Source organism: Globicephala melas, chromosome 12 (assembly GCF_963455315.2).
Source record: "Globicephala melas chromosome 12, mGloMel1.2, whole genome shotgun sequence".
Lineage (NCBI taxonomy): Eukaryota > Metazoa > Chordata > Mammalia > Artiodactyla > Delphinidae > Globicephala > Globicephala melas.
This window is the reverse complement of record NC_083325.1, coordinates 30,632,594-30,659,570: the sequence shown is the minus strand read 5'-3', so window position 1 is coordinate 30,659,570 and position 26,977 is coordinate 30,632,594. Positions and strand designations below refer to the sequence as shown.

The 26,977-nt window shown below is 39.9% G+C and overlaps 2 protein-coding genes across 5 annotated transcripts in view; one reads left to right on the top strand and one right to left on the bottom strand.

Moving 5' to 3' along the window:
- Positions 1-26,977, bottom strand: part of C12H2orf42 (chromosome 12 C2orf42 homolog) — a 42,433-nt gene that overhangs the window by 12,897 nt on the left and 2,559 nt on the right. For 2 of the 4 annotated variants that reach the window (XM_030877472.2, XM_060309286.2), the window contains exons 2-7: positions 11,572-11,847; positions 9,944-10,778; positions 9,119-9,229; positions 7,053-7,157; positions 4,330-4,434; positions 1,278-1,385 (exon numbers count right to left, since the gene is read on the bottom strand). In XM_030877472.2, the coding sequence (XP_030733332.1) occupies positions 1,278-1,385; positions 4,330-4,434; positions 7,053-7,157; positions 9,119-9,229; positions 9,944-10,766 (1,252 nt within the window). In that variant the 5' untranslated portion in view covers positions 10,767-10,778; positions 11,572-11,847. Of the gene's footprint in view, positions 1-1,277; positions 1,386-4,329; positions 4,435-7,052; positions 7,158-9,118; positions 9,230-9,943; positions 10,779-11,571; positions 11,848-16,583; positions 16,880-26,977 lie in introns of all 4 variants that reach the window. The other 2 variants (XM_060309285.1, XM_030877473.2) reach the window with 2 other exon arrangements.
- Positions 14,336-14,745, top strand: LOC132598236 (small ubiquitin-related modifier 1-like). The gene is made up of 2 exons (XM_060309528.2): positions 14,336-14,597; positions 14,660-14,745. Exons 1-2 carry the CDS (start codon positions 14,435-14,437, stop codon positions 14,728-14,730), a joined length of 234 nt encoding a protein of 77 aa, XP_060165511.1. The 5' UTR covers positions 14,336-14,434; the 3' UTR covers positions 14,731-14,745.

Sequence of the window (26,977 nt, the reverse complement as noted above, 5' to 3'; positions counted from 1 at the left end):
GGCCTAAAGTTTAACCTGGAAGCATCAACACTGTCTCAAGGGACTTCCCTGGTGGCACAGTGGTTAAGAATCCGCCTGCCAACGCAGGGGATACGGGTTCGAACCCTAGTCCGGGAAGATCTCACATGCTGCGGAGCAACCAAGCCCGTGCACCACAACTTCTGAACCTGTGCTCTAGACCCTGTGAGCCACAACTATTGAGCCCACGTGTCACAACTAATGAAGCCCACGCGCCTAGGGCCCATGCTCGGCAACAAGAGAAGCCACCAGGCCCTGCTCGCCACAACTAGAGAAAGCCCGTGTGCAGCAACGAAGACCCAACATAGTCCAAAAAATAAATAAATAAATAAATAAATTTATTTTAAAAAAAATTCTGTCTCAAAAGTCAGATAGATAAGATAAGGTGTAAAGACAGAGATTTTTATGGCCCTAAACAGAGAGAGTCACAGCTTATACTATTAAAAGACACAATTAAACATCAGTCCTGGGAATTCCCTGGAGGTTCCGTGGTTAGGTCTCTGAGCTTCCACTGCAGGGGCACAGCTTCGATCCCTGGTCAAACACTAAGATCCCGCATGCTGAATGGCTCAGCCAAAAAACAAACAAACAGAGACACTTCAGTCCCTATTACATCATCAAATAACAATTTACTGAAGAAATAGCTCTGATTTCTAGCTGTAGTTACTCTTGGGCTATTTGTCCCTGAGCAATCTTTTCCTTCTCCTTTTCTCTCCCTTATTTCTTTATACTACCAAATAAGTATCTTGAGATCTCTAGTAGAAAGATATTATATAAAACCAAGAAATAAGTATCAGAATACTGTAATTATAAAATGTTCCAAGCCTGAGAATCACTCTAAAAATAAAATCTCCCTTCATCATAAATGGGGAATCATGAAAAACAAGTTTTAGTTTTTGACACATACTGTAATATGCTTCCAAGAAGCCAGCCCAAACAACAACTGGAGACTGCAATGCTTTTGTTGAAATTGGTTCATATCTAGAAAACATCCAACTTCTTGGTGGGCACCTTCATTGTGCTTCATCAGTGATTCTTTTACCAACATTGTGCTTTCGGAATCTTTCCATCAACTCTTACTCGCATAAGCATGGGGCCTTTGAAGAGTGTGATCATTATTCTAAGAGCTGATGGGCTAAGGCTTCATGCTCTGAGCCTGTAACTAGAAGTCCTAATCATGAAAATTCCACACAATTTTTCCAAACATTATTCTCTAAGGTCAAGACATCTGTTGCTATTCCGGAGGAAAAATCCCATACCTGTGGTAGAGTTGGGAAGCCGTTTTTTTGCACTTCCTATGGATATTCTCTGTTGCAGGGCATCAAAAAAGGACTGAGGAATGTGGAACACCAGTGGCTCTGGTTTGCCTATAGGAAATAAGAAGCAGCTCATTTAAAGAAACTCAGTGGGCTTTCTGGTGTGTAGGGGAAGGTGGAAGAAATGGAATTGATGGGTAGTAATAACTAAAGATACCACTGAGATTTCTTTCTTTTTTTTTTTTTTTTGCGGTACGCGGGCCTCTCACTGTTGTGGCCTCTCCCGTTGCGCAGCACAGGCTCCAGACGCGCAGGCTCAGCGGCCATGGCTCACGGGCCCAGCCGCTCTGCGGCATGTGGGATCCTCCCGGACCAGGGCACGAACCCGCGTCCCCTGCATCGGCAGGCGGACTCTCAACCACTGCGCCACCAGGGAAGCCCTGAGATTTCTTTATACAGAGGCAAAAAGAAGGCTTTGATTGACCTTTATGAGTCAAGCACTGTCGCCTGCCCTACTCTTGATCCCTTGCAATTATAACAAATACAGCACACTCTTGTCATCTACCAAAGATAACTTTTCAAATCCCTAATTTTGTAAACACTGCCACAGCACAGACTTCTCCCTTTAAAGAGGACATGAAACGAGATGAGAACATTGAGGCTGAGATGAGAAGGTAAACTTGATTCACTGCTGCTCACTATCCCAGGCACCTGCTGTTTGCATTCATTTTCTCAGATGGTCAGGACTGCCAATGCCAGAGACTGCAAAGTTAGGACACTTTATCCAATAAGCATCAGTCTCCTCTCTGATGTGAAGACAGGCAAATTGTTTGAAAATACGTAACAAATCTCTTTTAAAAAGTTGCAAGACACTAGGTCAACAGAAAGAGTGTTCAGGGGAGAGGGTGAAAGAGTTCAGTTTTCCTTAAAAACTCTGCCCAAGAAGCAAGCTCCAACAGAGGGAAAACATCCAGAACCACATGGCTTAACATGTAACTTCCACCTGCGTGTAGAAGGTGTAGTTCTTAAAGACAGTTCACCTGCCTTTCTGAAATAAAGATCAAGCCAAGAAAAATGAAAATGAAAGGCTTTCTAGAATTCCATATTAAGGTTTGACATTCTATCAATTGATTTTACCTACTTAATTGAATGCAGAATGCCAATGACAAAACTGTCACTGCTTTTGAGCCACTAAATTTTTTTTTTTTAATTTTTATTTATTTAATTTTGACTGCATCGGGTCTTAGTTGCGGCGCGCGGGCTCTTCATTGTGGTGTGCAGGCTTCTCTCTAGTGGTGACGTGTGGGTTTTCTCTCTCTAGTTGTGGCGCATGGGTTCCAGAGAGCGTGGGATCTGTAGTTGTGGCGCCTGGGATCCAGAGCGTGTGGGCTCTCTAGTTGAGGGGCTCGGGCCTTAGTTGCCTCACGGCATGTGGGTTCTTAGTTCCCCGACCAGGGATCGAACCAGCATCCCCTGCATTGGAAGGCAGATTCTTTACCACTGGACTACCAGGGAAGTCCCAAGCCACTAAAATATTAATATCGGGGCAGTTTAGAGAAGTCACTACAGAAAGGTTTTTAAAATCTTTCATCTTGAAATTATATTATGGGCTATCTGCAGAGATCATTACAACTCTAAAACTGCTAACTTACCACAACTCAGCTGATGGGATGCTAGGGTTTAGGTAAATTAATCTTGAAAAGCCCTTGTAAAAGACACAGGATCACAGTCCAGGAGAGAGCTGATGGTGACTTTGACAAAGGTGGTGGTAATGGAGATGGTGAGAGGGGGTGTTACAAGGAATGGGATGAAAAAGGACCACAGTTTATAGCTTACATTATTGTCAATGTTCTATTTTAAGTTCTGGGAGGTGGGTTAGTAGGTATTTATTATATTATTTAAAACAATATATAAATAAATTTTGAAAAGAAAAGAAAAACATAGACTTTCTCTTTAACCTTCCCTAGCTTATTTTGTTTTTCTAAATAGTAACTTCTGAAGTTTTATTTATTCTGAATTAATATAAATAAAACTAAGCATGTATTTCAACACCTCCATGCTTGTCCCTTTCTTCACCATGAAGCCACAACTGATCTAATCCTTCAAAACTCATGTCCTCCTACTGAGTGTCTGCTGTTGGGCTACTATTCAGTTTGGGGTGCTTTATTTTTAAAATGATATTCATAAACTTCAACATATTCAGCAAAGAACATCAAAATGATGTGAGGTTAGTAAATATGCCACGAGGAGTGTTTGAAGACCTGAGATGTATCACTTGGAAAACAGAAGACCTGTCAGGCAGAGCAAAGGGTGTGTGCAGGGGCAGGGACTGTTATTTGAAAACAGGAACAGACTTATTCCGTGTGACTGGAGCACAGAACTAGAACCAACAGGAAGTATTATCAGCAAACATTTCCACTTAGTATGAGGAAGACCTTCCTCACAGTTCTCACTGTCTAACAATGTCATGAGCTGCCTCCAAAAGCAGTGAGCTGTTCATCACTGCACAAAGCCTGGAAAACCACCCATCAGGGATGCTTTTAAGGCAATGGGCAAGGCTTGGGTGGATGGTCCACCTCTGAAACTGCTGAGGTTCTATGAGGCTATCACGATCAACCCAAATCCAGCTTGTGTTCTCCAATCTTCCGTAGCATGTCTGTGTAATTTTATATGACTGTCTTAGTCTCACAGGCTTAGATTTTTTCTAAACTATTTCCTCCCTTGCTTTAAGTTTGAGGATTAGAATGATCTTCTAAGGCTTTGGTATCTCCCTTACCAAATACACACCCATGCATACCCCAAGACCAAGGCTCTCTACCTTTACTTATTATTTGCTGTGGTTTTTCTCTTCCATCTCTAAATTCATTTTGCTGTTCCTGCATTTTGATTATGTGATTATTCCTTTATTTCATTTCGATTTCTACTCTCTTGCGGCCCAGTGCACTCTAGACTAAAGCCCAATTACTTTTTCTATCAAAACAGAGTAGAACTATAACGCAATTACTTTAATTTCTCCGACTTTCAGCAATAGCCCAGTTGGATGACCAATACTTACCATCAAACTGATAGTGCATGGTTTGATGGATGCGTTCTGTGACACTGGCCAGCCAGTCTTGGAAGGATAAGGTCACTTGTGCCTCATCTAACAGCTGACTACAGCCTAGGGAAAAACAAAACAAAACTCTTCATTAACGTTTTTCTTACAGAACTTAACAGTTAATTGAAGTTTGAAAAAGCTAAGGAGTTTATACATAAAAGAGGAACAAGCTGAAATTCAAAGAAAGTAGATACAATAAGTGAAATGGAATATCGCAGGATTCTTTTAAAGAATCCAACTAGAAAAAAAAAGGAATAGAAAGCTCTGAGAGACTAATGGGTTTAAGATTATTAACCACAAAAAATTTGCAGCCTTTCACATCAAACTGCAAATTGAAGAATGGCCTTGTATAATGGCTGTTTTAGAGCCATTAATTGGCCCTATTCCTGATGAATATGTCTATATACCCAATGACCTACCATTCTATTCTATTTCTTCTCCTGAAATGTTTTCATATGACTGAAGTATATATCCGCTTTTATTATTATTTTTTTAAAAATAAATTTATTTATTTTATTTTTGGCTGCGTTGGGTCTTTGTTGTGGTGCGTGGGCTTCTCATTGAGGGGGCCTCTCTTGTGGCGGAGCACAGGCGCTAGGCGCACAGGCTTTAGTAGTTGTGGCTCGCAGGCTCTAGAGCGCAGCCTCAGTAGTTGTGGCATATAAGCTTAGTTGCTCCGCGGCATGTGGGATCTTCCCAGACCAGGGCTCAAACCCGTGTCCCCTGCATTGGCAGGTGGATTCTTAACTACTGTGTCACCAGGGAAGCCCTATCCCTTTTTATGAAGAGCTAATGATGCCAAAACTACTATTCATTTAAGTTACAATTCTAACTGTCTGTAAATAAATGCATATAGTGCTAATTTGGATTAAAAGCTATTTTCTTTTTTCTTTACACCAAAGTGATAAAAATTTGTTTAAAATCTTCTACCAGATACTTTTTTTTTTTTTTGCGGTATGCGGGCCTCTCACTGTTGTGGCCTCTCCCGCTGCGGAGCACAGGCTCCGGACGCACGGGCTCAGCGGCCATGGCTCACGGGCCCAGCTGCTCTGCGGCATGTGGGACCCTCCCGAACCGGGGCACGAACCCGCGTCCTCTGCATCGGCAGGCAGACTCTCAACCACTGCGCCACCACGGAAGCCCTACCAGATACTTTTGATTTGTTTACTTCCTGACCTTCCAAAAACATTTATTCTTGAACTGTGTAAGTTCTTAATTAATTAATTAAGATTTGGTCTTGTATTGTTTGCTATTTATGTATCGGTCTTGTCTTCAAAACCAGAGTATGAGGGCAGGGATAATGTCTAATTTTTAATCACCCAGCCATATTATATGAAAGTTAAGAAAATGTCGACCCCCAAACATACAAGCTTAACTATTCTGAGTAGAAAATTGACATATATAAATTTATAAGTTATATTCAAATTAAGTCATTCTGTCTCTTAAATGTTACTGCTTTTAGGTGTTTTCAAAGTTCACTAACTTTGGAGAACAGACTATATTTGTCTTTCTCAACAAATATTTATCAGTATAATCGTAAGATATGTTTCTTCTTCAATTTGGAACCCCTATACCAAATTGCATATGCGTAATCAGCAACAAAAGGAAAATATTTTACAAAATACGTGCTGCCAAAATATGTCAGTAACTTTTGTTGCATTTGTTATTTAAAGACAATTTGGGGCGGGGGGGGGCTTCCCTTGTGGCGCAGTGGTTAAGAATCCGCCTGCCAATGCAGGGGACACAGGTTCCAGCCCGGGTCCGGGAAGATCCCACATGCCGCGGAGCAGCTAAGCCCGTGCACCACAACTCCTGAAGCCCGTGCGCCTAGAGCCTGTGCTCTGCAACAAGAGAAGCCACCGCAATGAGAAGCTCGCGCACCAAAATGAAGAGTAGCCCCGCTCGCCGCAACTAGGGAAAGCCTGTGTGCAGCAACGAAGACCTAATACAGCAAAAAAAATTTTTTTAAAAAATTAAAAAATTGGGGGACTTCCCTGGTGGTCCAGTGGTAAAGAAATCACCTTACAATGGAGCAGACGCAGGTTTGGTCCCTGGTTGGGGAACTAAGATACCCCATGCCACGGGGCAACTAAGACCAGGTGCCACAACTACTGACTTCGCGAGCGTCAACTAGGGAGCCCGTGCGCCGCAAACTACAGAGCCCATGCATTCTGGAACCTACATGCCACAACTACAGAGCCCACGCGCCCTGGAGCCTGTGCGCCACAGATAGAGAGAAGCCTGCACACCACAACGAAGAGCCCGCGCGCTGCCACGAAAGATCCGCACACCTCAACGAAGATCCCAGGTGCCGCAACTAAGGCCCGATGCAGCCAAAAATAAATAAAATAAGTAAATCTTTAAAAAAAAAGACAATTTGGTTTTGAGACTGATTTGAGACCAGTGGGACTGACAGCACAGATCTTGGCCTCAGTGCCTGCTAGTATTTATCTAGGGGGACAATATGCAGCATTTCTTTTGATTATATTGCTTTGGGCATCATTTTTTTTTTTTTTTTGCCACTCTGCTCAGCCTGTGGGATCTGACCAGGGATCCAACCCATGTCCCTTGCATTGGTAGCGCAGAGTCTTAACCACTGGACCACCAGGGAAGTCCCCTCTTTGGGCTTCTTCAGGATGATTTTCCAACTCTTTAGCCTATCCTGGGGAAGAGAAACTTACCCTGCCTTTTTAATGAAGAAGCAACCACAGGCTTTTTCAGGCCACTTTTCCTTAGATTACTGCTCACTGCATCTTGAGGCAGCAGTGAACTGTTCGTCTGTGCACCTAAACCACAAATCATTATAGTGTTTAATAAAATGTCTGCAGAATATAAATCGATTCAATATTAATTTCTGAAGTCTAAAACATATAAAAAGTCTTTGCTAATTTCTAAGTTAGCTTCAGTTTCTAGAAAGAATTAGCATTAGCCTTTATACATAACATTTTAAATGTCTCACACTCTTTACAGGAAGTTGGTGGGGGGACTAGAAGTGAAAGGAAGAAAAAACTTCACCCTTTGTTCCCACCTTTCAGACAATCACTATTAATTTTCTGGTGAACTACTGTCCATTTTCTTGTTTGTAAATAGTTTATTTTGCTGGTTTTGTGCTTTAAGTAGCTCTAAATATACTGGGATTGTCAGATTTAGCAAAAAAAATTTTTTTTGAACTTGAAACAAACAAATAATTTTTTAGTATAAATATGTTGCAAAGATTGCATGGGAAGTACTGATACCAAAAAATTATTCACTGTTTATCTGAAATTCAAATTGAACTGGGCATTATGTACTCTATCTGGCTACCCGAGTGAGCTAACATTTCTCCAAACTCTTCAGAGTCCTTTTTCATGGCTGCCTGGTATTCTATCAAGTGGTTTATCACGGGTCATTTAACTATCCCCAGTGGCTGGCCCTTAGTTGTTTCTAATTTTTCAATATTATAAATAACTACACAATAGGCATCTCTGGACAAAATGCTTTTCCTGTACAATGGATTATTTCCTTAAAAAAAAGATTATTTAGAAGTGGGATTACTGAGTTAGAGGGTAAAAAAAAATTTTTTTTAATTTCAAATTTTCCTGGGAAAGACCCATAATCAAACATTTAACCATGATCTCTGCTCTTTATTGCTGCCAGAATTACCCCTCAAAAACACAGAAATAACCACGTCGCTTCGTTTCTCCATCTTTCTCCAGCTTCCCAGCACCTGAACGCCTGTGCCTGACCATCTGGCCCACCTGCAGCAATACTCCCTCTATGGGTAGGAACATTTTGTAAGGTTCTTAACAGATACTACAAATGATTAAAGCAACTTACACTACACTAGCCATGCTGAAGAACACCGATTTTACCTTTGCCTGTGGTCTCATCGCTTAAATATCTTTGCTGATTTGGTATCCCAAAGTATCTTGTTTTAACTCTGCATTTATAAAATGCTTGCATTTCTCTCTTCACTAGTATATTTGGAGTTTGGTCCTCAGGTGCGGACTGGTAATGTTTTCCTTTTGTTTACAGCCTAGGTCGTTTTTTAAAATTATTTTTTAAAAGATTTATTTATTTGGTTGCGCTGGGTCTTAGTTGTGGCATGTGGGATCTTCGTTGCCACGTGTGGGATCTTTAGCTGTGGCATGCTAATTCTTAGTTGAGGCATGTGGGATCTAGTTCCCTGACCAGGGATCGAACTCAGGGCCCCTGCATTGAGAGCGTGAAGGCTTAGCCACTGGACCACCAGAGAAGTCCCTAGAGCCTAGGTCTTTTAACACTTACCGACTAGGACACGTCAGCATTTTCATACTGATTTATATGAGTCTTTAACTGACACTGATATATTTGAATTTAAAAAGAAAAAAGATACATATATGGAGCGACCTGCTGAAGATGCAGATAACAAACTATATTGCTAAACTATCGTGGAAAATATAATTAACCATTGTCACAAATTTAAAAAAATATATCTATTGATGAAAATTTCATAACACTGTCCTAAGGCAGAGTAAGGTGTAAGACTAGTCTGATTGATTAAGGGATGAGCAAACTAAAAGTGGAGTTTGGTCAGATCTTATACTTGGCCAGTAGAACCGACTCTTAGCTTCACTTGAGAAAGAATCATCAAGGGAGAGTAAAACTTTTTTCAGGAAACAACAACATTATTTCTTATACTTGCTGAGATTCAGTGAAACACATAAAACACAGCAAAACCACCTCTAAAGGTAACACCACCAAACAAACAAACCAAACAGCTTCTCACCAGATACTTCCTCCTTCCTCCTCTTCTTTGGCTTAGAGGCAGAAGACTCACAAGCTGATACTGTTGGTTCTGAGTGGCAACCTAGCTGGGGCACAATAACCTCCTTTAGACCTAAAATATAAGAAAATATCTGAATTATTAATACTACCCAAGAGTAAGTATGGGTCCCTATCTAGAGAAAATTAATTTCTAAAAATCCAAATCCCCAAAACAAATTATAGAGTGACTGTCTGCTTTAAAATCAGTTCCTTTAAAGAACTCTCCCAAACATATGTTTTTGTTCATAGACCATTAATACGATAAAAGGCTCTACAGAGAAATGTAAAACTAAAAAGTTGGGAGCTGCTGCCAACTAAAGATCGTTCAGAAATGAAAACGAAAAGCATCTACAAGATAAAAATGTTAAAAACATAAGATGATGTAGAAACATTTAAAGATCTTTTGAGCAAGGTACTAGTTTTCCCCATCTTCAAAGATAAGAAACAAGCAAGCAAGACAAAATAAAAGGGATTTTGTTTGTTTTTTCTTTGTTTTTACTAACATGGGGCATCTGTGGAGTAAAAAAATCAAAGCAAAGCTAACTTTGCTAGATTCATTGTTTCAATGAAAATGCACAAGTAGTCTCTTGATCATTAATTTCAACTAACCAACCAACCAAACTTTATGCAAGTATGCTCACTGGGATTAAAAGAAGGAATGCTTTTCATTTGATTTATCTAGCAACTGCTTCTGAAGGTTGCTAGGACAATCTCCAAATGCCACCAGTGGGACACTTTCATTGCCATTTTAGAAAAACAGAGTAACTGTGTCAACGACACCACCTACCGCTGGAATCAAAATTTAGGAAGTCTGAGAATTCCTGAGCCAATGTCTCGTCACTGGCAAAGGCACAGATGCAAGCAAAGAAATGAATGCATCTCTGGACCGCCTCATCCTTGGAGGCATTCGACTTCTGTGATTTCAGAGTCTGGCAGGAGCAGAAGAAACGGCGCTCAGGCAAGCTTTTGGCACTGATTTTCTGCACAAACGATGTATGCAAATACCCCAAACTATGCTTCTGGCTTGCCTTGCATTTCACCACCAAAATGTTTTTAGTAATCCTCTGTACAAGGGGACCTGTGGGTTCCGTGGCCAACTGCCAGATGGTTTGCTTGGTTTCTGGGGAGGCCTGCACTGCATTCAGGACCGAGCTCTTTAGCGTCAGAGGGGTGGCCTCTGCCTGGCAGTTCACAGCCAGCTTGATGTGCTGGCACTGGTTTTCCACAACACCCTGGGTGGCAGCTTTCAAGCATGCGGGGACGTAACACCGTCCAGAGCTCAGCTGAGTGATCAGCGTCCCATCCACTGTCTGGATGGTCGTCTCTGAAACACCTAGCTCCACAAAGCATCGGTAATCAGGGCCCCGGTCTCTTTGCCGCACCGAGTAGACTTGCAGATCAGAGCCTGTTATGATTTTGACAGCTTCAACACTAGGCTGCTTCCGTGCGCCATACCGGAATATGGTTCCACATGTCTTGTTCTTACAGCTCAGTCCCCGGGTTCCATTGTATGTGCCACAGCGGGGACACTTCCTGATTCCCCTCAATGTGGCCTTCCCCAAGTCAGATAAGAAAGCTGGGACCTTTGTCCTTAGAGAGTTTGGTTCCATTTTTCACAGGTCCTAGAAAAGGCAATAAGCCCATCAGCATGAGTATACATGCACACACACACATGAAGTTAAAATCACTTATGATATTTAGTATACAAAGTAAAATGTAAGAAGATATCCACTATTCTCAAATTGTACCCTCAAAGAGAACATCCACTTAAACCCTCAAGCAAAATAAAAATGGGAAGAGATACGGGGATATATGTATATGTATAGCTGATACACTCTGTTATAAAAGCAGAAACTAACACACCATTGTAAAGCAATTATACTCCAATAAAGTTGTTTAAAAAAAAAAAAGTGGAGGAAACTTTGCCTTTCACATTTCACATCGCTCTCTCTCTCTCTCTCCATATATATATATATATATATATATATATAAAATTTTTTTTTGGGGGGCCACATCTCATGGCATGTGGAACTTTCCTGACCAGGGATTGAACTTGCGCTGCCCCTGCAGTGGAAGCACGGAGTCTTAACCACTGGACCACCAGGGAAGCCCTCTCTCTCTATTTTTTAAGTCCTAATGTAATAACTGAAGCATTTTTCTAGATTCAGTCCTGTTCTATACAACAACCTAGATTAGTTAACCTACATCTTTTTTTTTTTTTTTTGGCCACGCCACGTGTCTTGCGGGGATCCTCAGCGGTGAAAGCGCAGAGTCCTAACCACTGGACCACCAGGGAATTCCCTAGTTAACCTAATCTTTACATGCACAGATGTTTGACTTGAGCAAAGACTGGAGAATGGGAAAGATGAGTTCTTTCCCTTCCACCATTCCCCACAAAACCCGGCCCAATCCTACCTCTATCAGTTGCCCGAGCATCCAGAAAAAGTGTGAGCTGAATTCATAAGACCTAAAAGGTGTTTCATTAGTTTGTGATGGTCATATAGGACAGACGAAGACATAATCATGTGCATGGTAAATGACACTGCTTAACTCAGTCTTCTGAAGTTTGAGCTCTGTGTTGTAACAGTGCAGACATTCTGCCTTCTCCTTCTCAACCAGCCAATGGCAAAGCTCATGTCCAATGTTCCACAGTCAAAGATTCTCACTGCCCTAAGTGGAGACCTTGGCAGTCTATAAGTAAAACAGGAAAAAAATATTAAAGTTATACAAAGACAGGATGATTCTTTCCTCCCAGAAAAGGAATCTAAGTCTTTCAAGAATACTTGAGAAATATTTGATAGAAATTGTTATAGTTGCTTTATACTTTGAATCGCAAGAAGGTAAAACAGTGTTAATGTCATTACACAGGGAGTTGTCAAGAACACCTAGAGCCATGGTATATAATTGGTTGAACACTCATCCTTCCTAATAGTAATGCACTGCATTTTTAGAGTACTTTATGCTTTTCAAAGTGATTTCACATTCATTATTTCATTTGAATCTCGCCATATTAGTATCTTATTTGAGCCAAACAATTGCTCTTCAGATGAAAATCAAAAAGTTAAGTAACTTGCCTGAGGCCACCCAGCAAAATCAGCAATGTGGTTCCTACTAACCCAGTGTCTGCTAAAAAGAGTGCGAATCTGTTTTTGATTTCCCCCAATATTACGAAAATTTTCAAACATATAAAAAAATTGAATTATACAACCTTCATATACCCACCCACTAGATTCTACAATTAACATTTTACTATATTTGCTTTATTACATACCTATCCAACCCTTTCTCCATCTATCAATCCCTTTCATATTTTAATGCCTTTCAAAGTAAGTTACAGGTATCAGATCGACATGCATATTATTAACTAAAGTTTAATAGTTTTAATGCTTTTTAGAAAGGTAAATCTGCTTGTGATTTTGAAGTAGGGAAAAGCTTTGCTTTTCCTCCCTGACCCCAAAGAATGGTCTTTTTTTTTTTTTTTTTCCGCTGCGTTGGGTCTTCGTTGCTGCACGCGAGCTTTCTCTAGTTGCGGAGAGTGGGGGCTACTCATCGTTGTGATGCGCGGGCTTCGCATGGCGGTGGCTTCTCTCGTTGCGGAGCATGGGCTCTAGGCATGTGGGCTTCAGTAGTTGCAGCACGCGGGCTCAGCAGCGGTGGTGCACGGGCTTAGTTGCTCCGCGGCATGTGGGATCTTCCAGGACCCGGGCTCGAACTTGCATTGGCAGGCGGATTCCATTCATTCATTCATTCATTCATTTATTCATTTACCTATGGCTGCGTTGGGTCTTCGTTGCTGCGCACGGGCTTTCTCTGGTTGCGGTGAGCAGGCGCTACTCTCCGTTGCGGCGTGTAGGTTTCTCATTGTGGTGGCTTCTCTTGCTGGGGACATGGGTTCGCGCCCCGGTCCGTGAGGATCCCACGTGCCGCGGAGCGGCTGGGCCCGTGAGCCATGGCCGCTGAGCCTGCGCGTCCGGAGCCTGTGCTCCGCAACGGGAGAGGCCAAAACACTGAGGCCGCGTACCGCAAAAAAAACCACAACAAAACCCTTGTCCCCTGCATTGGCAGGCAGATTCTTAACCACTGCGCCACCAGGGAAGTCCCAAGAATGGTCTTGATAAAAGACTCTCCCTTCACGTCTTCTATAGTCCACTGATTAACAAACTGGAAAGTACAAATAAAAAAAGCCTAAGAAGGCCCACCTTCTCATTGGCTATGAACTAATCCCCCAACTGTAATATCTGCTGAGTGAATAAAGCTTTGTGAAATACGATTTACAGCAGGGTTCTGCACCGTGGCACTACAGACATGTAGGGCTGGGTAACTCTTTGTTGCAGGGGGCTATCCTATGCATCACAGGATGTTTAGTAGCATCCCGGGTCTCCACCACCAGATGCCAGTAGCAGTCAACACACTTTCCCCAAGTTGTAAAAAAACAAAAATGTCTCCAAATATTGCTAAATGTCCTCCTGGGGGCAAAATCACCTGTTAAAAACCACTGACCTAGAGACATTAGCCTGTTTACACAGCATTTCCTTCTTAGGTCAATAAACTTCTTTGATAGGTACTGTCACTCAGCCAAACATGAGTTCTTAGAAGAAAATGCTGTTCCAAAGTCAATTATCTCTGTGACCAAGTCTTTTAACTTCTGAGCTTCAGATTGTTTTATATATAAATCAATTTTTTAAAACCCTTTTTATTTTTAATATTTATTTTATTTTGGCCGAGTCGGGTCTTTGTCGTGGCACATGGGATCTTCGTTGTGGCATGTGGGATCTTTCGTTGCGGCACACGGGCTTCTCTCTCGTTACGGCGTTTTCTCTTTTCAAGTTGTGGCGCGGGCTCCAGAGTGCACGGGCTCTGTAGTTTGCGGCACAGCAGGCTCTCTAGTTGAGGCACACGAGTTCAGTAGTTGTGGCGCGTGGGCTTAGTTGCCCTGTGGCATGTGGGATCTTAGTTCACCGACCAGGGATTGAAGCCACGTCCCCTGCATTGTAAGGCAGATTCTTTACCACTGGACTATGAGGGAAGTCCATATAATTCAATTTTAAAATTACACTGATGATGATGATGTCATATTATCATTAAAGTGTAAAAACAGAACAACTTTGCTCATTAAGGGAGGAATTATTTGCCAGTTATAGTTTATTTTGTAAATAAATCATGTAGAGCCGCTGTGTTGTGCTGTGGGGAAGGGAGACGGATTTGTAGACCCCAGAGTGAGGTTCTGCCTACCCGAGGCCGCTGCTGTGCGGAGACCCCAGGGGAAACCACAGTCACCATGTCTGACCAGGAGGCAAAACCTTCAACTGAGGACTTGGGGGATAAGAAGGAAGGAGAATATATTAAACTCAAAGTCATCAGACAGGATAGCTGTGAGATTCACTTCAAAGTGAAAATGACAACACATCTCAAGAAACTCAAAGAATCATACTGTCAAAGACAGGGAGTTCCCATGAATTCACTCAGGTTTCTCTTTGAATTGCTGATAATAACACTCCAAAAGAACTGGGAATGGAGGAAGAAGATGTGATTGAAGTTTATCAGGAACAAGCAGGGGGTCGTTCAATGATTTAGATATTTTTATTTTTTTTCTTTTCCCTTAATCCTTTTTATTTTTAACAATAGTTCGTTTGTAATGTGGTGTTCAAAACAGAATTGAAAACTGGCACCCCATCTCTTTAGAACATCTGGTAATTTGAATTCTAGTGCCCATTATTCGTTATTGTTTGTTTTCATTGTGCTGATTTTTGGTGATCAAACCTCAGCCCAGTTCATATCGCCCTCTCCTTTTTAAAAATTACATGTGTGCACAGAGAGCCCGCCTTTTCCAGGACTGTGCATTTACAGGCTTGTGATAAATAAGATTGACTAATGCGAGTGCTCATAATGACTTTCCAATTGGCCCTGAAGTTCTAGCATGTGATCGCTTCACTCCTGGACTGTGACTTTCTGTGGGAGATGGAAGTTTTTCAGAGAACTGAACTGTGGAAAAATGACCTTTCCTTAACTTGAAGCTACTTTTAAAATCTGAGGGTCTGGATCAAAAGAAGAGGAATAGCAGGTTGGAGTCAAGGTGGTGAAAATAATGACTAACTCCAAAGATGGCTTCACTGAAGAGAAAGCATTTTAAGATGAAAGAAAAATCTTGTCAGAAGATCCCAGAAAAGTTCTAATTTTCATTAGGAGTTAAAGTTATTCATGCAGAAGTGTATACAGCAGAGTGCTGCTCTTTTTGGCTTTATTTATACTTTTTGGCCTGGGATATGGGTTTTAAATGGACATTGTACCAGCTTCATTAAAATAAATAAAGTATTTGTAAAAAAACAACAAAAAAAATCATGTAAATCTATGATCTTTTCAAAAATGCAAATTGAAAAAAATGTTAAAAGACAAGTCATCTTACAAAATAACGGTGCAAAAGCAAACTAAAAAGCTAAAGACCCTTTTATGCCCCACTATTATCACTACCACTATCCCTACATGCCCCCCAAAATCCTCACTTTTCAAGAGTAAATACAGTTATTTGGCAGTAATACAGGCTGCCATATATCCATCAGATTATTTTCTTTATAAATAAATAAATACATATATGTATGGATGTGGGTTTTTGTTTTTATAAAAATTGAATTATATTATACTCATTGTTCTGAAGTTTGCCTTCTTAACATTTTTCCATAGATTTCTTCCCATGTCAGCACAAATGGCTTTAACACCATCTTTAGCTGCTGAACAGTAATCTGTAGTGTGAATAGACCATAGTTGAACCAGCTCTACCAGTGGGTTTTTAGTTCTAGACAATGCTGCAATGAACATCCTAAACATTGACCTCAGTACATAGATGCAAATATTTCAGTAGAAAAGATTCTGAACATTGTTTTTAGTTTTCTTAATTTATTGGGTACAGAATAAGATTTTATTGGGAGAAAAAAGTTCTACTTCTAAAAATATTATCATCATTAAATATATCTTCTTCATCCTATCTCACTTTCTACACTCAAATACATTCCAGGCAGATAAAACATTCAACTACAAAAGATGGAACTGCTAAAGCAGTAGAACAAAAAAAAGGAGAGAATTTTTTTCTTAAAATATTTTTTAAGGATATCAGATTGAGGATGGCCTAAATGACACAAAACCCAGAATCCAGAAAATATTAAATCCAGAAATGATTAATTTTTTCCTATTTATTTCAGTGGTTTTATTTTAAACTTCTTTTTTGAGGTATATTTTACATACAATAAAATTCACCCATTTTAAGTGTATAATTCAATAATATTTATAAAATTTACAGAGTTAGGTATCCATCCCCACAATTAAGTTTTAGAACACTTCCATCACCCCAGAAAGATCCCTCTTGCCTTCTGGAGTCAATCACCATGCCCACCCTTAGGCAATCACTAATCTACTTTCTGTTGCTATAGATTTACCTTTTCTGGACACTTCATATAGATGGAATCATACGATATGTGGCCTTTTATGTCTGCCTTCTTTCATTCAACATGATGTTTTCAAGGTGCGACCACATTGTAGCATATATCAGTACTGCATTCCTTTATATTGCTGAACAGTATTCCACTGTATGGTTATATCATTTTGTTTATCCATTTACCACCTTATAGATACTTGGATTGTTTCCACTTCAGGGCTATCACGAACACTGTTGAGAACATTAACATGCAAGTCTTTGTGTAGACAAATGTCTTCATTTCTCTTGGGTAGATACCTAGAATTAGAATTACTGGGTGGTAGGGTAAGTTTACGTACAAGATTTTAAGAAACCGCCAAACTGTTTTCCAAAGTGATTGTGCCATTATACATTTACACCAGCAACACATGAGGGTTCCTTTCTCCATTTCCTGGCCAACACGTGTTACTGTCTCCTTGGTTATAGCCATTTGCCTATAGTGGGTGTGAAGTGGTATCTCACTTGGTTTTTATTGCATTTCCCTAATGAATAATGATGTTGGCAAAATTTCACGTGCTTACTTAGCCATATGTCTATCTCTTTGGGGAAATAACTATTCAAATATTTGGCCCATTTAAAAATTATGACTCATTATATTTGATTACATAAAAATGAAATTTTTCTGCATGGAAAAAGGTACCTTAAACTAAGTCTGAAGATGAAAAGAAACTAAGCAACAAAAGCAGTGCAACACTTGTATGATGAAAACTACAAACCATAATTGAAAGAAATTAAAGACCTAAAAAATGGAAAAACATCTTTTCATGTTCATGAACCAGAAGACTTGATATTGTTAAGAGGCACTATTCCTCAAATTGATCTACAGATACAATGTAATGTATCCCTATCAAAAGCCCAGATACCTTTTTTTGCAGAAATTGACAAGATGATTCTAAAATTCATAGGGAAATGCAAGGGACCTGGAAGAGCCAGAACAATCTTGAGAAAGAACAAAGTAGAAGGAGTTACACTTCCTGATTTCAAAATGTACTACAAAGCAAATTAAGACAATGTGGACAGAGAAGGACAAATACTGTATTACATCACTTATATGTAGGACCTAAAAAAGCCAAACTCATAGAAGCAGAATAGAATGGTAGTTGCCAGGGGACTAGGGGATTGGAGAAATGGGGAGATGTTAGTGAAAGGGTACAAACTCTTCTAGTTATAAGATGAATAAGTTCTGGGGATCTAATATACAGCATAGTTATTATAGTTAGCAATACTGCATTTATACTTGAAAGTTGCTAAGAGTAGATCTTACATGTTCTTACCACAAACAAGAAATGGTAATTATGTGATGTGATGGAAGCGTTAGTTAATGCTATGGTGGTAATCATTTTGCAATATAAGCATATCACACTTTAAACTTTACACAATGTTATATGTCAATTACATCTCAAAAAAGCTGGAGGAAAAAAAGACAATGTGACTTAGACATACAGATATACAAATCAGTGAAAGAGAACTGAGAGTTCAAAAGTGAACCCTCACATTTATGGTCAATTGATGTTCAACAAGGACACCAAGATCATTTAATGGGAAAATAACAGTCCTGTCAACAAATGGTGCTGGAACAACTGAATAGCCACCTGCAAAAAAATGAAGTTGGACCCCTGCCTCACACTGTATATAAAAATTAACAAAGTGGATCATAGACATCAATGTAAGAGCTAAAACTCTTAGGGAGAAACACAGGCATAAATCTTCGTGACTGGGACTTCCTTGGTAATCCAGTGGGGAGGACTCCACGCTCCCCATGTGGGGGGCCCGAGTTCAATCCCTGGTTGGGGAACTAGATCCTGCACGCATGCCACAACTGGGAGTTCACATGCCACAACTAAAAACAGTGCCGCAACTAAAGGATCCCGCATGCCGCACCTGACACCCAGTGCAGCCAAAATGTATAAACAAATTAAAAAAAATTTTTTTAAATAAATAAATAAACAAATAAACCTCGAGACCTTGGATTAGGCAATGGTTTCTTAGATATAACACCAAAAGCATAAGTCGCAAAAGAAAAAAAATAGAAAAATTGGTCTTCGTCAAAATTAAAAACATTTGTGTTTCAAAGTACACATCAAGAAAGTGAAAAGATAGGGACTTCCCTGGTGGCACCGTGGTTAAGAATCTGCCTGCCAATGCAGGGGACATGGGTTTGATCCCTGGTCTGGGAAGATCCCACATGCCGTGGAGCAACTAATCCCGTAAGCCGCAACTACTGAGCACAAGCACCACAACTACTGAAGCCCGCACACTCTAGGGCCCACATGCCACAACTACTGAGCCTGCGTGCTGCAACTACTGGAGCCTGCGTGCCTAGAGCCTATGCTCCGAAACAAGAGAAGCCTCCGCAATGAGAATCCTGTGCATTGCAACAAAGAGTAGCCCCCGCTCGCCACAACTAGAGAAAGCCCGCACATAGTAATGAAGACCTAATGCAACCAAAAAATAAATAAAATTAAAAAAAAAGAAAAGAAACTGAAAAGATAACCTACAGAATGGGAGAAAATATTTGCAAGTCATATATATGATAAGGGACTTATAAGTTAACAATAAAAAGACAAACAACCCAATTTAAAAATGGGCCAATGAGACTCCCCCTCACGAGAGCACCAGATTCACAACTAACTGCTGAACAATCATCGAAAGGAAGACGCTGGAACTCACCATAAAAGATACCCCACATCCAAAGACAAAGGAGAAGCCACAGTGAGACGGTAGGAGGGGCGCAATCACAATAAAATCAAATCCTGTAACTGCTGGGGGGGTGACTTACAAACTAGAGAACACTTATACCACAGAAGTCCACCAACTGGAGTGAAGGTTCTCAGCCCCACGTCAGGGGTCCCAACCAGGGGGTCTGGCAATGGGAGGAAGAATTCCTAGAGGATCAGACTTTGAAGGCTAATGGGATTCAATTGCAGGACTTTGACAGGACTGCAGGAAACAGAAACTCCACTCTTGGAGGGCACACACAAAGTAGTGTGAGCTTCAGGACCCAGGGGAAGGAACAGTGACCCCATAAGAGACTGAACCAGACCTACCTGCTAGTGTTGGAGGGTCTCCTGCTGAGGCGGGAGGTGGCTGTGGCTCACCGTGAGGACAAGGACACTGGCAGCAGAAGTTCTGGGAAGTACTCCTTGGCATGAGCCCTCCCAGAGTCCGCCATTAGCCCCACCAAAGAGCCCGGGTAGGCTCCAGTGGCCAAACCAACCAACTGGGAGGGAACCCAGACCCACCTATTAGCAGACAAGCAGATTAAAGTTTTACTGAGCTCTGTCCACCAGAGCAACACCCAGATCTACCACCACCAGTCCCTCCCATCAGGAAACTTGCACAAGCCTCTTAGCTCCATCCAACATAGGGCAGACAGTAGAAGCAAGAAGAGCTACAATCCTGCCGCCTGTGGAACAAAACCCACATTCACAGAAAGATAGACAAGATGAAAAGGCAGAGGGCTATGTACCAGATAAAGGAACAAGATAAAACCCCAGAAAAACAACTAATTGAAGTGGAGATAGGCAATCTTCCAGAAAAAGAATTCAGAATGATAGTGAAGATGATCCAGGACCTCGGAAAAAGAATGGACGCAAAGATCGAGAAGATGCAAGAAATGTTTAACAAAGACCTAGAAGAATTAAAGAACAGATACCAGAAGAATTAAAGAACAGAGATGAAAAATACAATAACTGAAATGAAAAATACACTAGAAGGAATCAATAGCAGAATAACTGAGGCAGAAGAACAGATAAGTGACCTGGAAGACAGAATGGTGGAATTCACTGCCATGGAACAGAATAAAGAAAAAAGAACGAGAAGAAATGAAGACAGCCTAAGAGATCTCTGGGACAACATTAAACACAACAACATTCGCATTATAGGGGTCCCAGAAGGAGAAGAGAGAGAGAAAGGACCCGAGAAAATATTTGAAGAGATTATAGTCGAAAACTTCCCTAACATGGGAAAGGAAATAGCCACCCAAGTCCAGGAAGTGCAGAGAGTACCAGGCAGGATAAATCCAAGGAGAAACACACCGAGACACAGAGTAATCAAATTGACAAAAATTAAAGACAAAGAAAAATGATTGAAAGCAACAAGGGAAAAACAACAAATAACATACAAGGGAACTCCCATATGTTAACAGCTTATCTCTCAGCAGAAACTCTACAAGCCAGAAGGGAGTGGCATGATACATTTAAAGTGATGAAAGGGAAGAACCTACAACCAAGATTACTCTACCTGGCAAAGATCTCATTCAGATTTGACGGAAAAGCTAAGAGAATTCAGCACCACCAAACTAGCTCTACAACAAATGCTAAAGGAACTTCTCTAAGTGGGAAACACAAGAGAAGAAAAGGACCTACAAAAACAAACCCATAACAATTAAGAAAATGGTAATAGGGACATACATATCGATAATTACCTTAAATGTGAATGGATTAAATGCTCCAACCAAAAGACACAGGCTCGCTGAATGGATACAAAATCAAGACCCATATATATGCTGTCTACAAGAGACCCACCTCAGACCTAGGGACACATATAGACTGAAAGTGAGGAGATGGAAAAAGATATTCCATGCAAATGGAAATCAAAAAAAAGCTGGAGTAGCAATACTCATATCAGATAAAATAGACTTTAAAATAAAGAATGTTACAAGATGGGCTTCCCTGGTGGCACAGTGGTTGAGAGTCTGCCTGCTAATGCAGGGGACATGGGTTCGAGCCCTGGTCTGGGAGGATCCCACATGCCGTGGAGCAACTAGGCCCGTGAGCCACAACTACTCAGCCTGTGCATCTGGAGCCTGTGCTCCGCAACAAGAGAGGCCGCAATAGTGAGAGGCCTGTGCACCACGATGAAGAGTGACCCCTGCTTGCCACAACTAGAGAAAGCCCTCGCACAGAAACGAAGACCCCACAGCAAAAATTAATTAATTAATTAATAAACTCCTACCCCCAACATCTTCTTTAAAAAACAAAAAAGAATGTTACAAAAGACAAGGAAGGACACTACATAATGAATGATCAAGGGATCAATCCAAGAAGAAGATATAACAATTATAAATATATATGCACCCAACATAGGAGCACCTCAATACATAAGGCAACAGCTAACAGCTATAAAAGAGGAAATCGACAGTAACATAATAATAGTGGGTAACTTTAACAGCTCACTTACACAAATGGACAGAGCATCCAAACAGAAAATTAATAAGGAAACACAATCTTTAAATGACACAATAGACCAGATAGATTTATTTGATATCTATAGGACATTCCATCCAAAAACAGCAGATTACAATTTCTTCTCAAGCGTGCACGGAACATTCTCCAGGATAGATCACATCTTGGGCCACAAATCAAGCCTCAGTAAATTTAAGAAAATTGAAATCATATCAAGCATCTTTTCTCACCATAACGCTATGAGATTAGAAATCAATTACAGGGAGAAAAACATAAAAAACATAAATACATGTAGTCTAAACAGTACATTCTAAATAACCAAGAGATCACTGAAGAAAACAAAGAGGAAATAAAAAAATACCTAGAGACAAATTACAACGAAAACACAAAGATCCAAAACCTATGGGATGCAGCAAAAGCAGTTCTAAGAGTGAAGTTTATAGCAATACAAGCCTACCTCAAGAAACAAGAAAAATCTCAAATAAACAATCTAACCTTACAGCTAAAGGAACTAGAAAAAGAAGAACAAACAAAACCCAAAGTTAGTGGAAGGAAAGAAATCATAATGATCAGAGTAGAAATAAATGAAACAGAAACAAAGAAAACAATAGCAAGGATCAATAAAACTAAAAGTTGGTTTTTTGAGAAGATAAACAAAATTAACCATTAACCAGACTCATCAAGAAAAAGAGGGAGAGGGCTCAAATCAATAAAATTAGAAATGAAAAAAAGAAAAGTTACAACAGACACTGCAGAAATACAAAGCATCCTAAGAGACTACTACAAGCAACTCTATGCCAATAAAATGGACAACCTGGAAGAAATGGACAAATTCTTAGAAAGGCAAAATCTTCCAAGACTGAACCAGGAAGAAATAGAAAATATGAACAGACCAATCACAAGTAATGGAATTAAAACTGTGATTAAAAATATTCCAACAAACAAAAGTCCAGGACAAGATGCCTTCGCAGGTGAATTTTAACAAACATTTAGAGAAGAGCTAACACCCATCCTTCTCAAACTCTTCCAAAAAACTGCAGAGGAAGGCACAATCCCAGACTCATTCTATGAGGCCACCATCACCCTGATACCAAAACCAGACAAAGATACTACAAAAAAAGAAAATTACAGACCAATATCACTGATGAACATAGATGTAAAAATCCTCAACAAAATACTAGCAAAGAGAATCCAACAGCACATTAAAAAGATCATACACCATGATCAAGTGGGATTTACCCCAGGGATTCAAGGATTCTTCAATATACACAAATCAATCAATGTGATACACCATATTAACAAATTGAAGAATAAAAACCATATGATGATCTCAATAGATGCAGAAAAAGCTTTTGACAAAATTCAACACCCATTTATGATAAAATCTCTCCAGAAAGTGGGCATAGAGGGAACCTACCTCAACATTATAAAGGCCAGATATGACAAACCACAGAAAACATCATTCTCAATGGTGAAAAACTGAAACCATTTCCTCTAAGATGAGGAAAAAGACAAGGATGTCCACTCTTACCACTGTTATTCAACACAGTTTTGGAAGTCCTAGCCACAGCAATCAGAGAAGAAAAAGAAATAAAAGGAATAGAAATTGGAAAAGAAGAAGTAAAACTGTCACTGTTTGCAGATGACATGATACTATACATAGAGAATCCTAAAGATGCCACCAGAAAACTACTAGAGCTAATCAATGAATTTGGTGAAGTTGCAGGATACAAAATTAATGCACAGAAATCTCTTGCATTCCTATACACTAATGATGAAAAATCTGAAAGAGAAATTAAGGAAACACTCCCATTTACCATTGCAACAAAAAGAATAAAATACCTAGGAATAAACCTACCTAGGGAGACAAAAGACCTGTATGCAGAAAAGTATAAGACACTGATGAAAGAAATTAAAGATGATACAAACAGGTGGAGAGATATACCATGTTCTTGGATTGGAAGAATCAATATTGTGAAAATGACTATACTACCCAAATCAATCAACAGATTCAATGCAATCCCTATCAAATTACCAATGGTGTTTTATTTACAGAACTAGAACAAAATATCTTTTTTTAAACATCTTTATTGGAGTATAATTGCTTTACAGTGGTGTGTTAGTTTCTGCTTTATAACAAAGTGAATCAGCTATACATATATATATGTCCTCATATCTCTTCCATCTTGCGTCTCCCTCCCTCCCACCCTCCCTATCCCACCCCTCTAGGTCATCACAAAGCACTGAGCTGATCTGCCTGTGCTATGCGGTTGCTTCCCACTAGCTATTTATTTTAGGTTTGGTAATATATATATGTCCATGCTATTCTCTCACTTTGTCCCAGCTTACCGTTCCTCCCCCCATATCCTCAAGTCCATTCTCTAGTAGGTCTGTGTCTTAAAAAAATCTTAAAATTTATATGGAGACACAAAAGACCCCGAATAGTCAAAGCAGTCTTGAGGGAAAAAAATGGAGCTGGAGGAATCAGACTTCCTGACTTTAGACTATACTACAAAGCTACACTAATCAAGACAATATGGACTTCCCTGGTGGCACAGTGGTTAAGAATCCCCCTGCCAATGCAGGGGACACGGGTTTGAGCCCTGGTCCGGGAAGATCCCAGATGCCTCGGAGCAACTAAGCCCGTGAGCCACAACTACTGAGCCTGTGCTCTAGAGCCCGTGCTCCACAACGAGAAGCCACCGCAATGAGAAAGAGTAGCCCCCGCTCGCCACTACTAGAGAAAGCTGGTGCGCAGCAATGAAGATCCAACACAGTCAAAAATAAATAAACAAATGAATAAATTTTTTAAAACAAGACAACATGGTACTGGCACAAAAAAAAGAAATATCGATCAATGGAACAGGATAAAAAGCCCAGAGATAAAACCACGCACCTACGGTCAACTAATCTATAACAAAAGAGGCAAGGATATACAATGGAGAAAAGACAGTCTCTTCAATAAGTGGTGCTGGGAAAACTGGACAGCTACATGTTAAAGAATGAAATTAGAACACTCCCTAACACCATACACAAAAGTAAACTCAAAATAGATTAGAGACCTAAATGTAAAACTGGACACTATAAAAAAAAAAAAGAGGAAAACATAGGAAGAACACTCTTTGACATAAATCACAGCAAGATCTTTTTTCATCCACCTCCTAGAGTAATGGAAATAAAAACAAAAATAAACAAATGGGGCCTAATGAAAATTAAAAGCTTTTGCAAAGCAAAGGAGACTACAAACAAGATGAAAAGACAACCCTCAGAATGGGAGAAAATATTTGCAAGTGAATCAACAAAGGATTAATCTCCAAAATATATAAACAGCTCATGCAGCTCAATATTAAAAAAACAAACAACCCAATCAAAAAATGGGCAGAAGACCTAAATAGACATTTCTCCAAAGAAGACATACAGATGGCCAAGAAGCACATGAAAAGCTGCTCAACATCACTAATTATTAGAGAAATGTAAATCAAAACTGCAATGAGGTATCACCTCACACCAGTTAGAATGGCCATCATCAGAAAATCTACAAACAACAAATGTTGGAGAGGGTGTGGAGAAAAGGGAACCCTCTTGCACTGTTGGTGGGAATGTAAATTGATACAGCCACTATGGAGAACAGTATGGAGGTTCCTTAAAAAACTAAAAATAGAATTACCATATGACCCAGCAGTCTCACTACTGGGCATATACCCAGAGAAAACCATAATTCAAAAAGACACATGCACTCCAGTGTTCATTGCAGCACTATTTACAATAGCCAGGTCATGGAAGCAACCTAAATGCCCAACGACAGATGAATGGATAAAGAAGATGTGGTACATATATACAATGGAATATTACTCACCCATAGAAAGGAATGAAATTGGGTCATTTGTAGAGACGCGGATGGATCTAGAGACTGTCATACAGAGTGAAGTAAGTCAGAAAGAGAAAAGCAAATATCGTATATTAATGCATATATGTGGAACCTACAAAAATGGTACAGATGAACCGGTTTGCAGGACAGAAATAGAGACACAGATGCAGAGAACAAACGTATGGACACCAAGGGGGGAAAGTGGCGGGGGTGGTGGTGGTGGTGTGATGAATTGGGCGACTGGGATTTACATGTATACAGTAATATGTATAAAATGGATAACTAACAAGAACCTGCTGTATAAAAAAATAAAATAAAATTCAAAAAAATAAAAATGGGCCAATGATCTGAATGGATACGTCTCCAAAGAAGATATACAGATAGCCAATAAACACACGAAAAGATATTCAATATCACGTCACTAAGGAAATGCAAATCAAAATGTCAGTGAGATGCCACTTCACAGCCACTAAGATGACTAAGAAAAGATAGACAATAACAAGGGTATAGAAAAACTGGAACCTTCATACATTGTTGATGGTATTACAAAATGGTGCAGCCACTTTGGAAAACTGATCGTTCTTCAAAATGTCAGAGTTACCATATGACTCCCAAGAGAATCTTTATCTATATCTATCTATATCTATATTTATATCTATATATGCCCAATGGAATTGAAAACATACAAAAATTTGTACTGGTGTTCACTGTAGTAGTATTCATAAAAGTCAGAAAGTAGAATCAATCCAAATGTCCAACAACTGATGAATGGGTAAACAAAATATGATATATCCATACAATGAAATATTATTTGGCCATAAAAGGGAATGAAGTTCTGACACATGCTACAGCATGGATGAATGAGCCTTGATATATTAGGCTAAGTGAAAGAAGCCAGACATAAAAAGCCTTACCTTCCATTTAAATGAAACATCTAGGATAAGCAAATGCACAGAGACAGAAAGAGGAGTGGTTGCTAGGGTTGAAAGGCGGGACTGGGAGTGACTGCCATTGAGTGTGATGTTTCTTTCTGGGGTAATGAAAGGTTGCACTACTCTGTGAATATACTAAAAATCGCTGAATTGTAACATTTTAAAAGGGTGAATTTTATGTTATGTGATTTATGTTTCAATAAATCTGTCATTAAAAATAAAGGGAAAATATTTGGAACACAAATAACAAAGGGTTAATTTCCTAAAATAAGAATTTTTACAATAAGAAAAAAGCAAACCCACTAGAAAAAATGAGCAAAGTGCATAAAAAGACAGCTTATGAAAAAGAAAAAAAATGATTTTTTTGGCG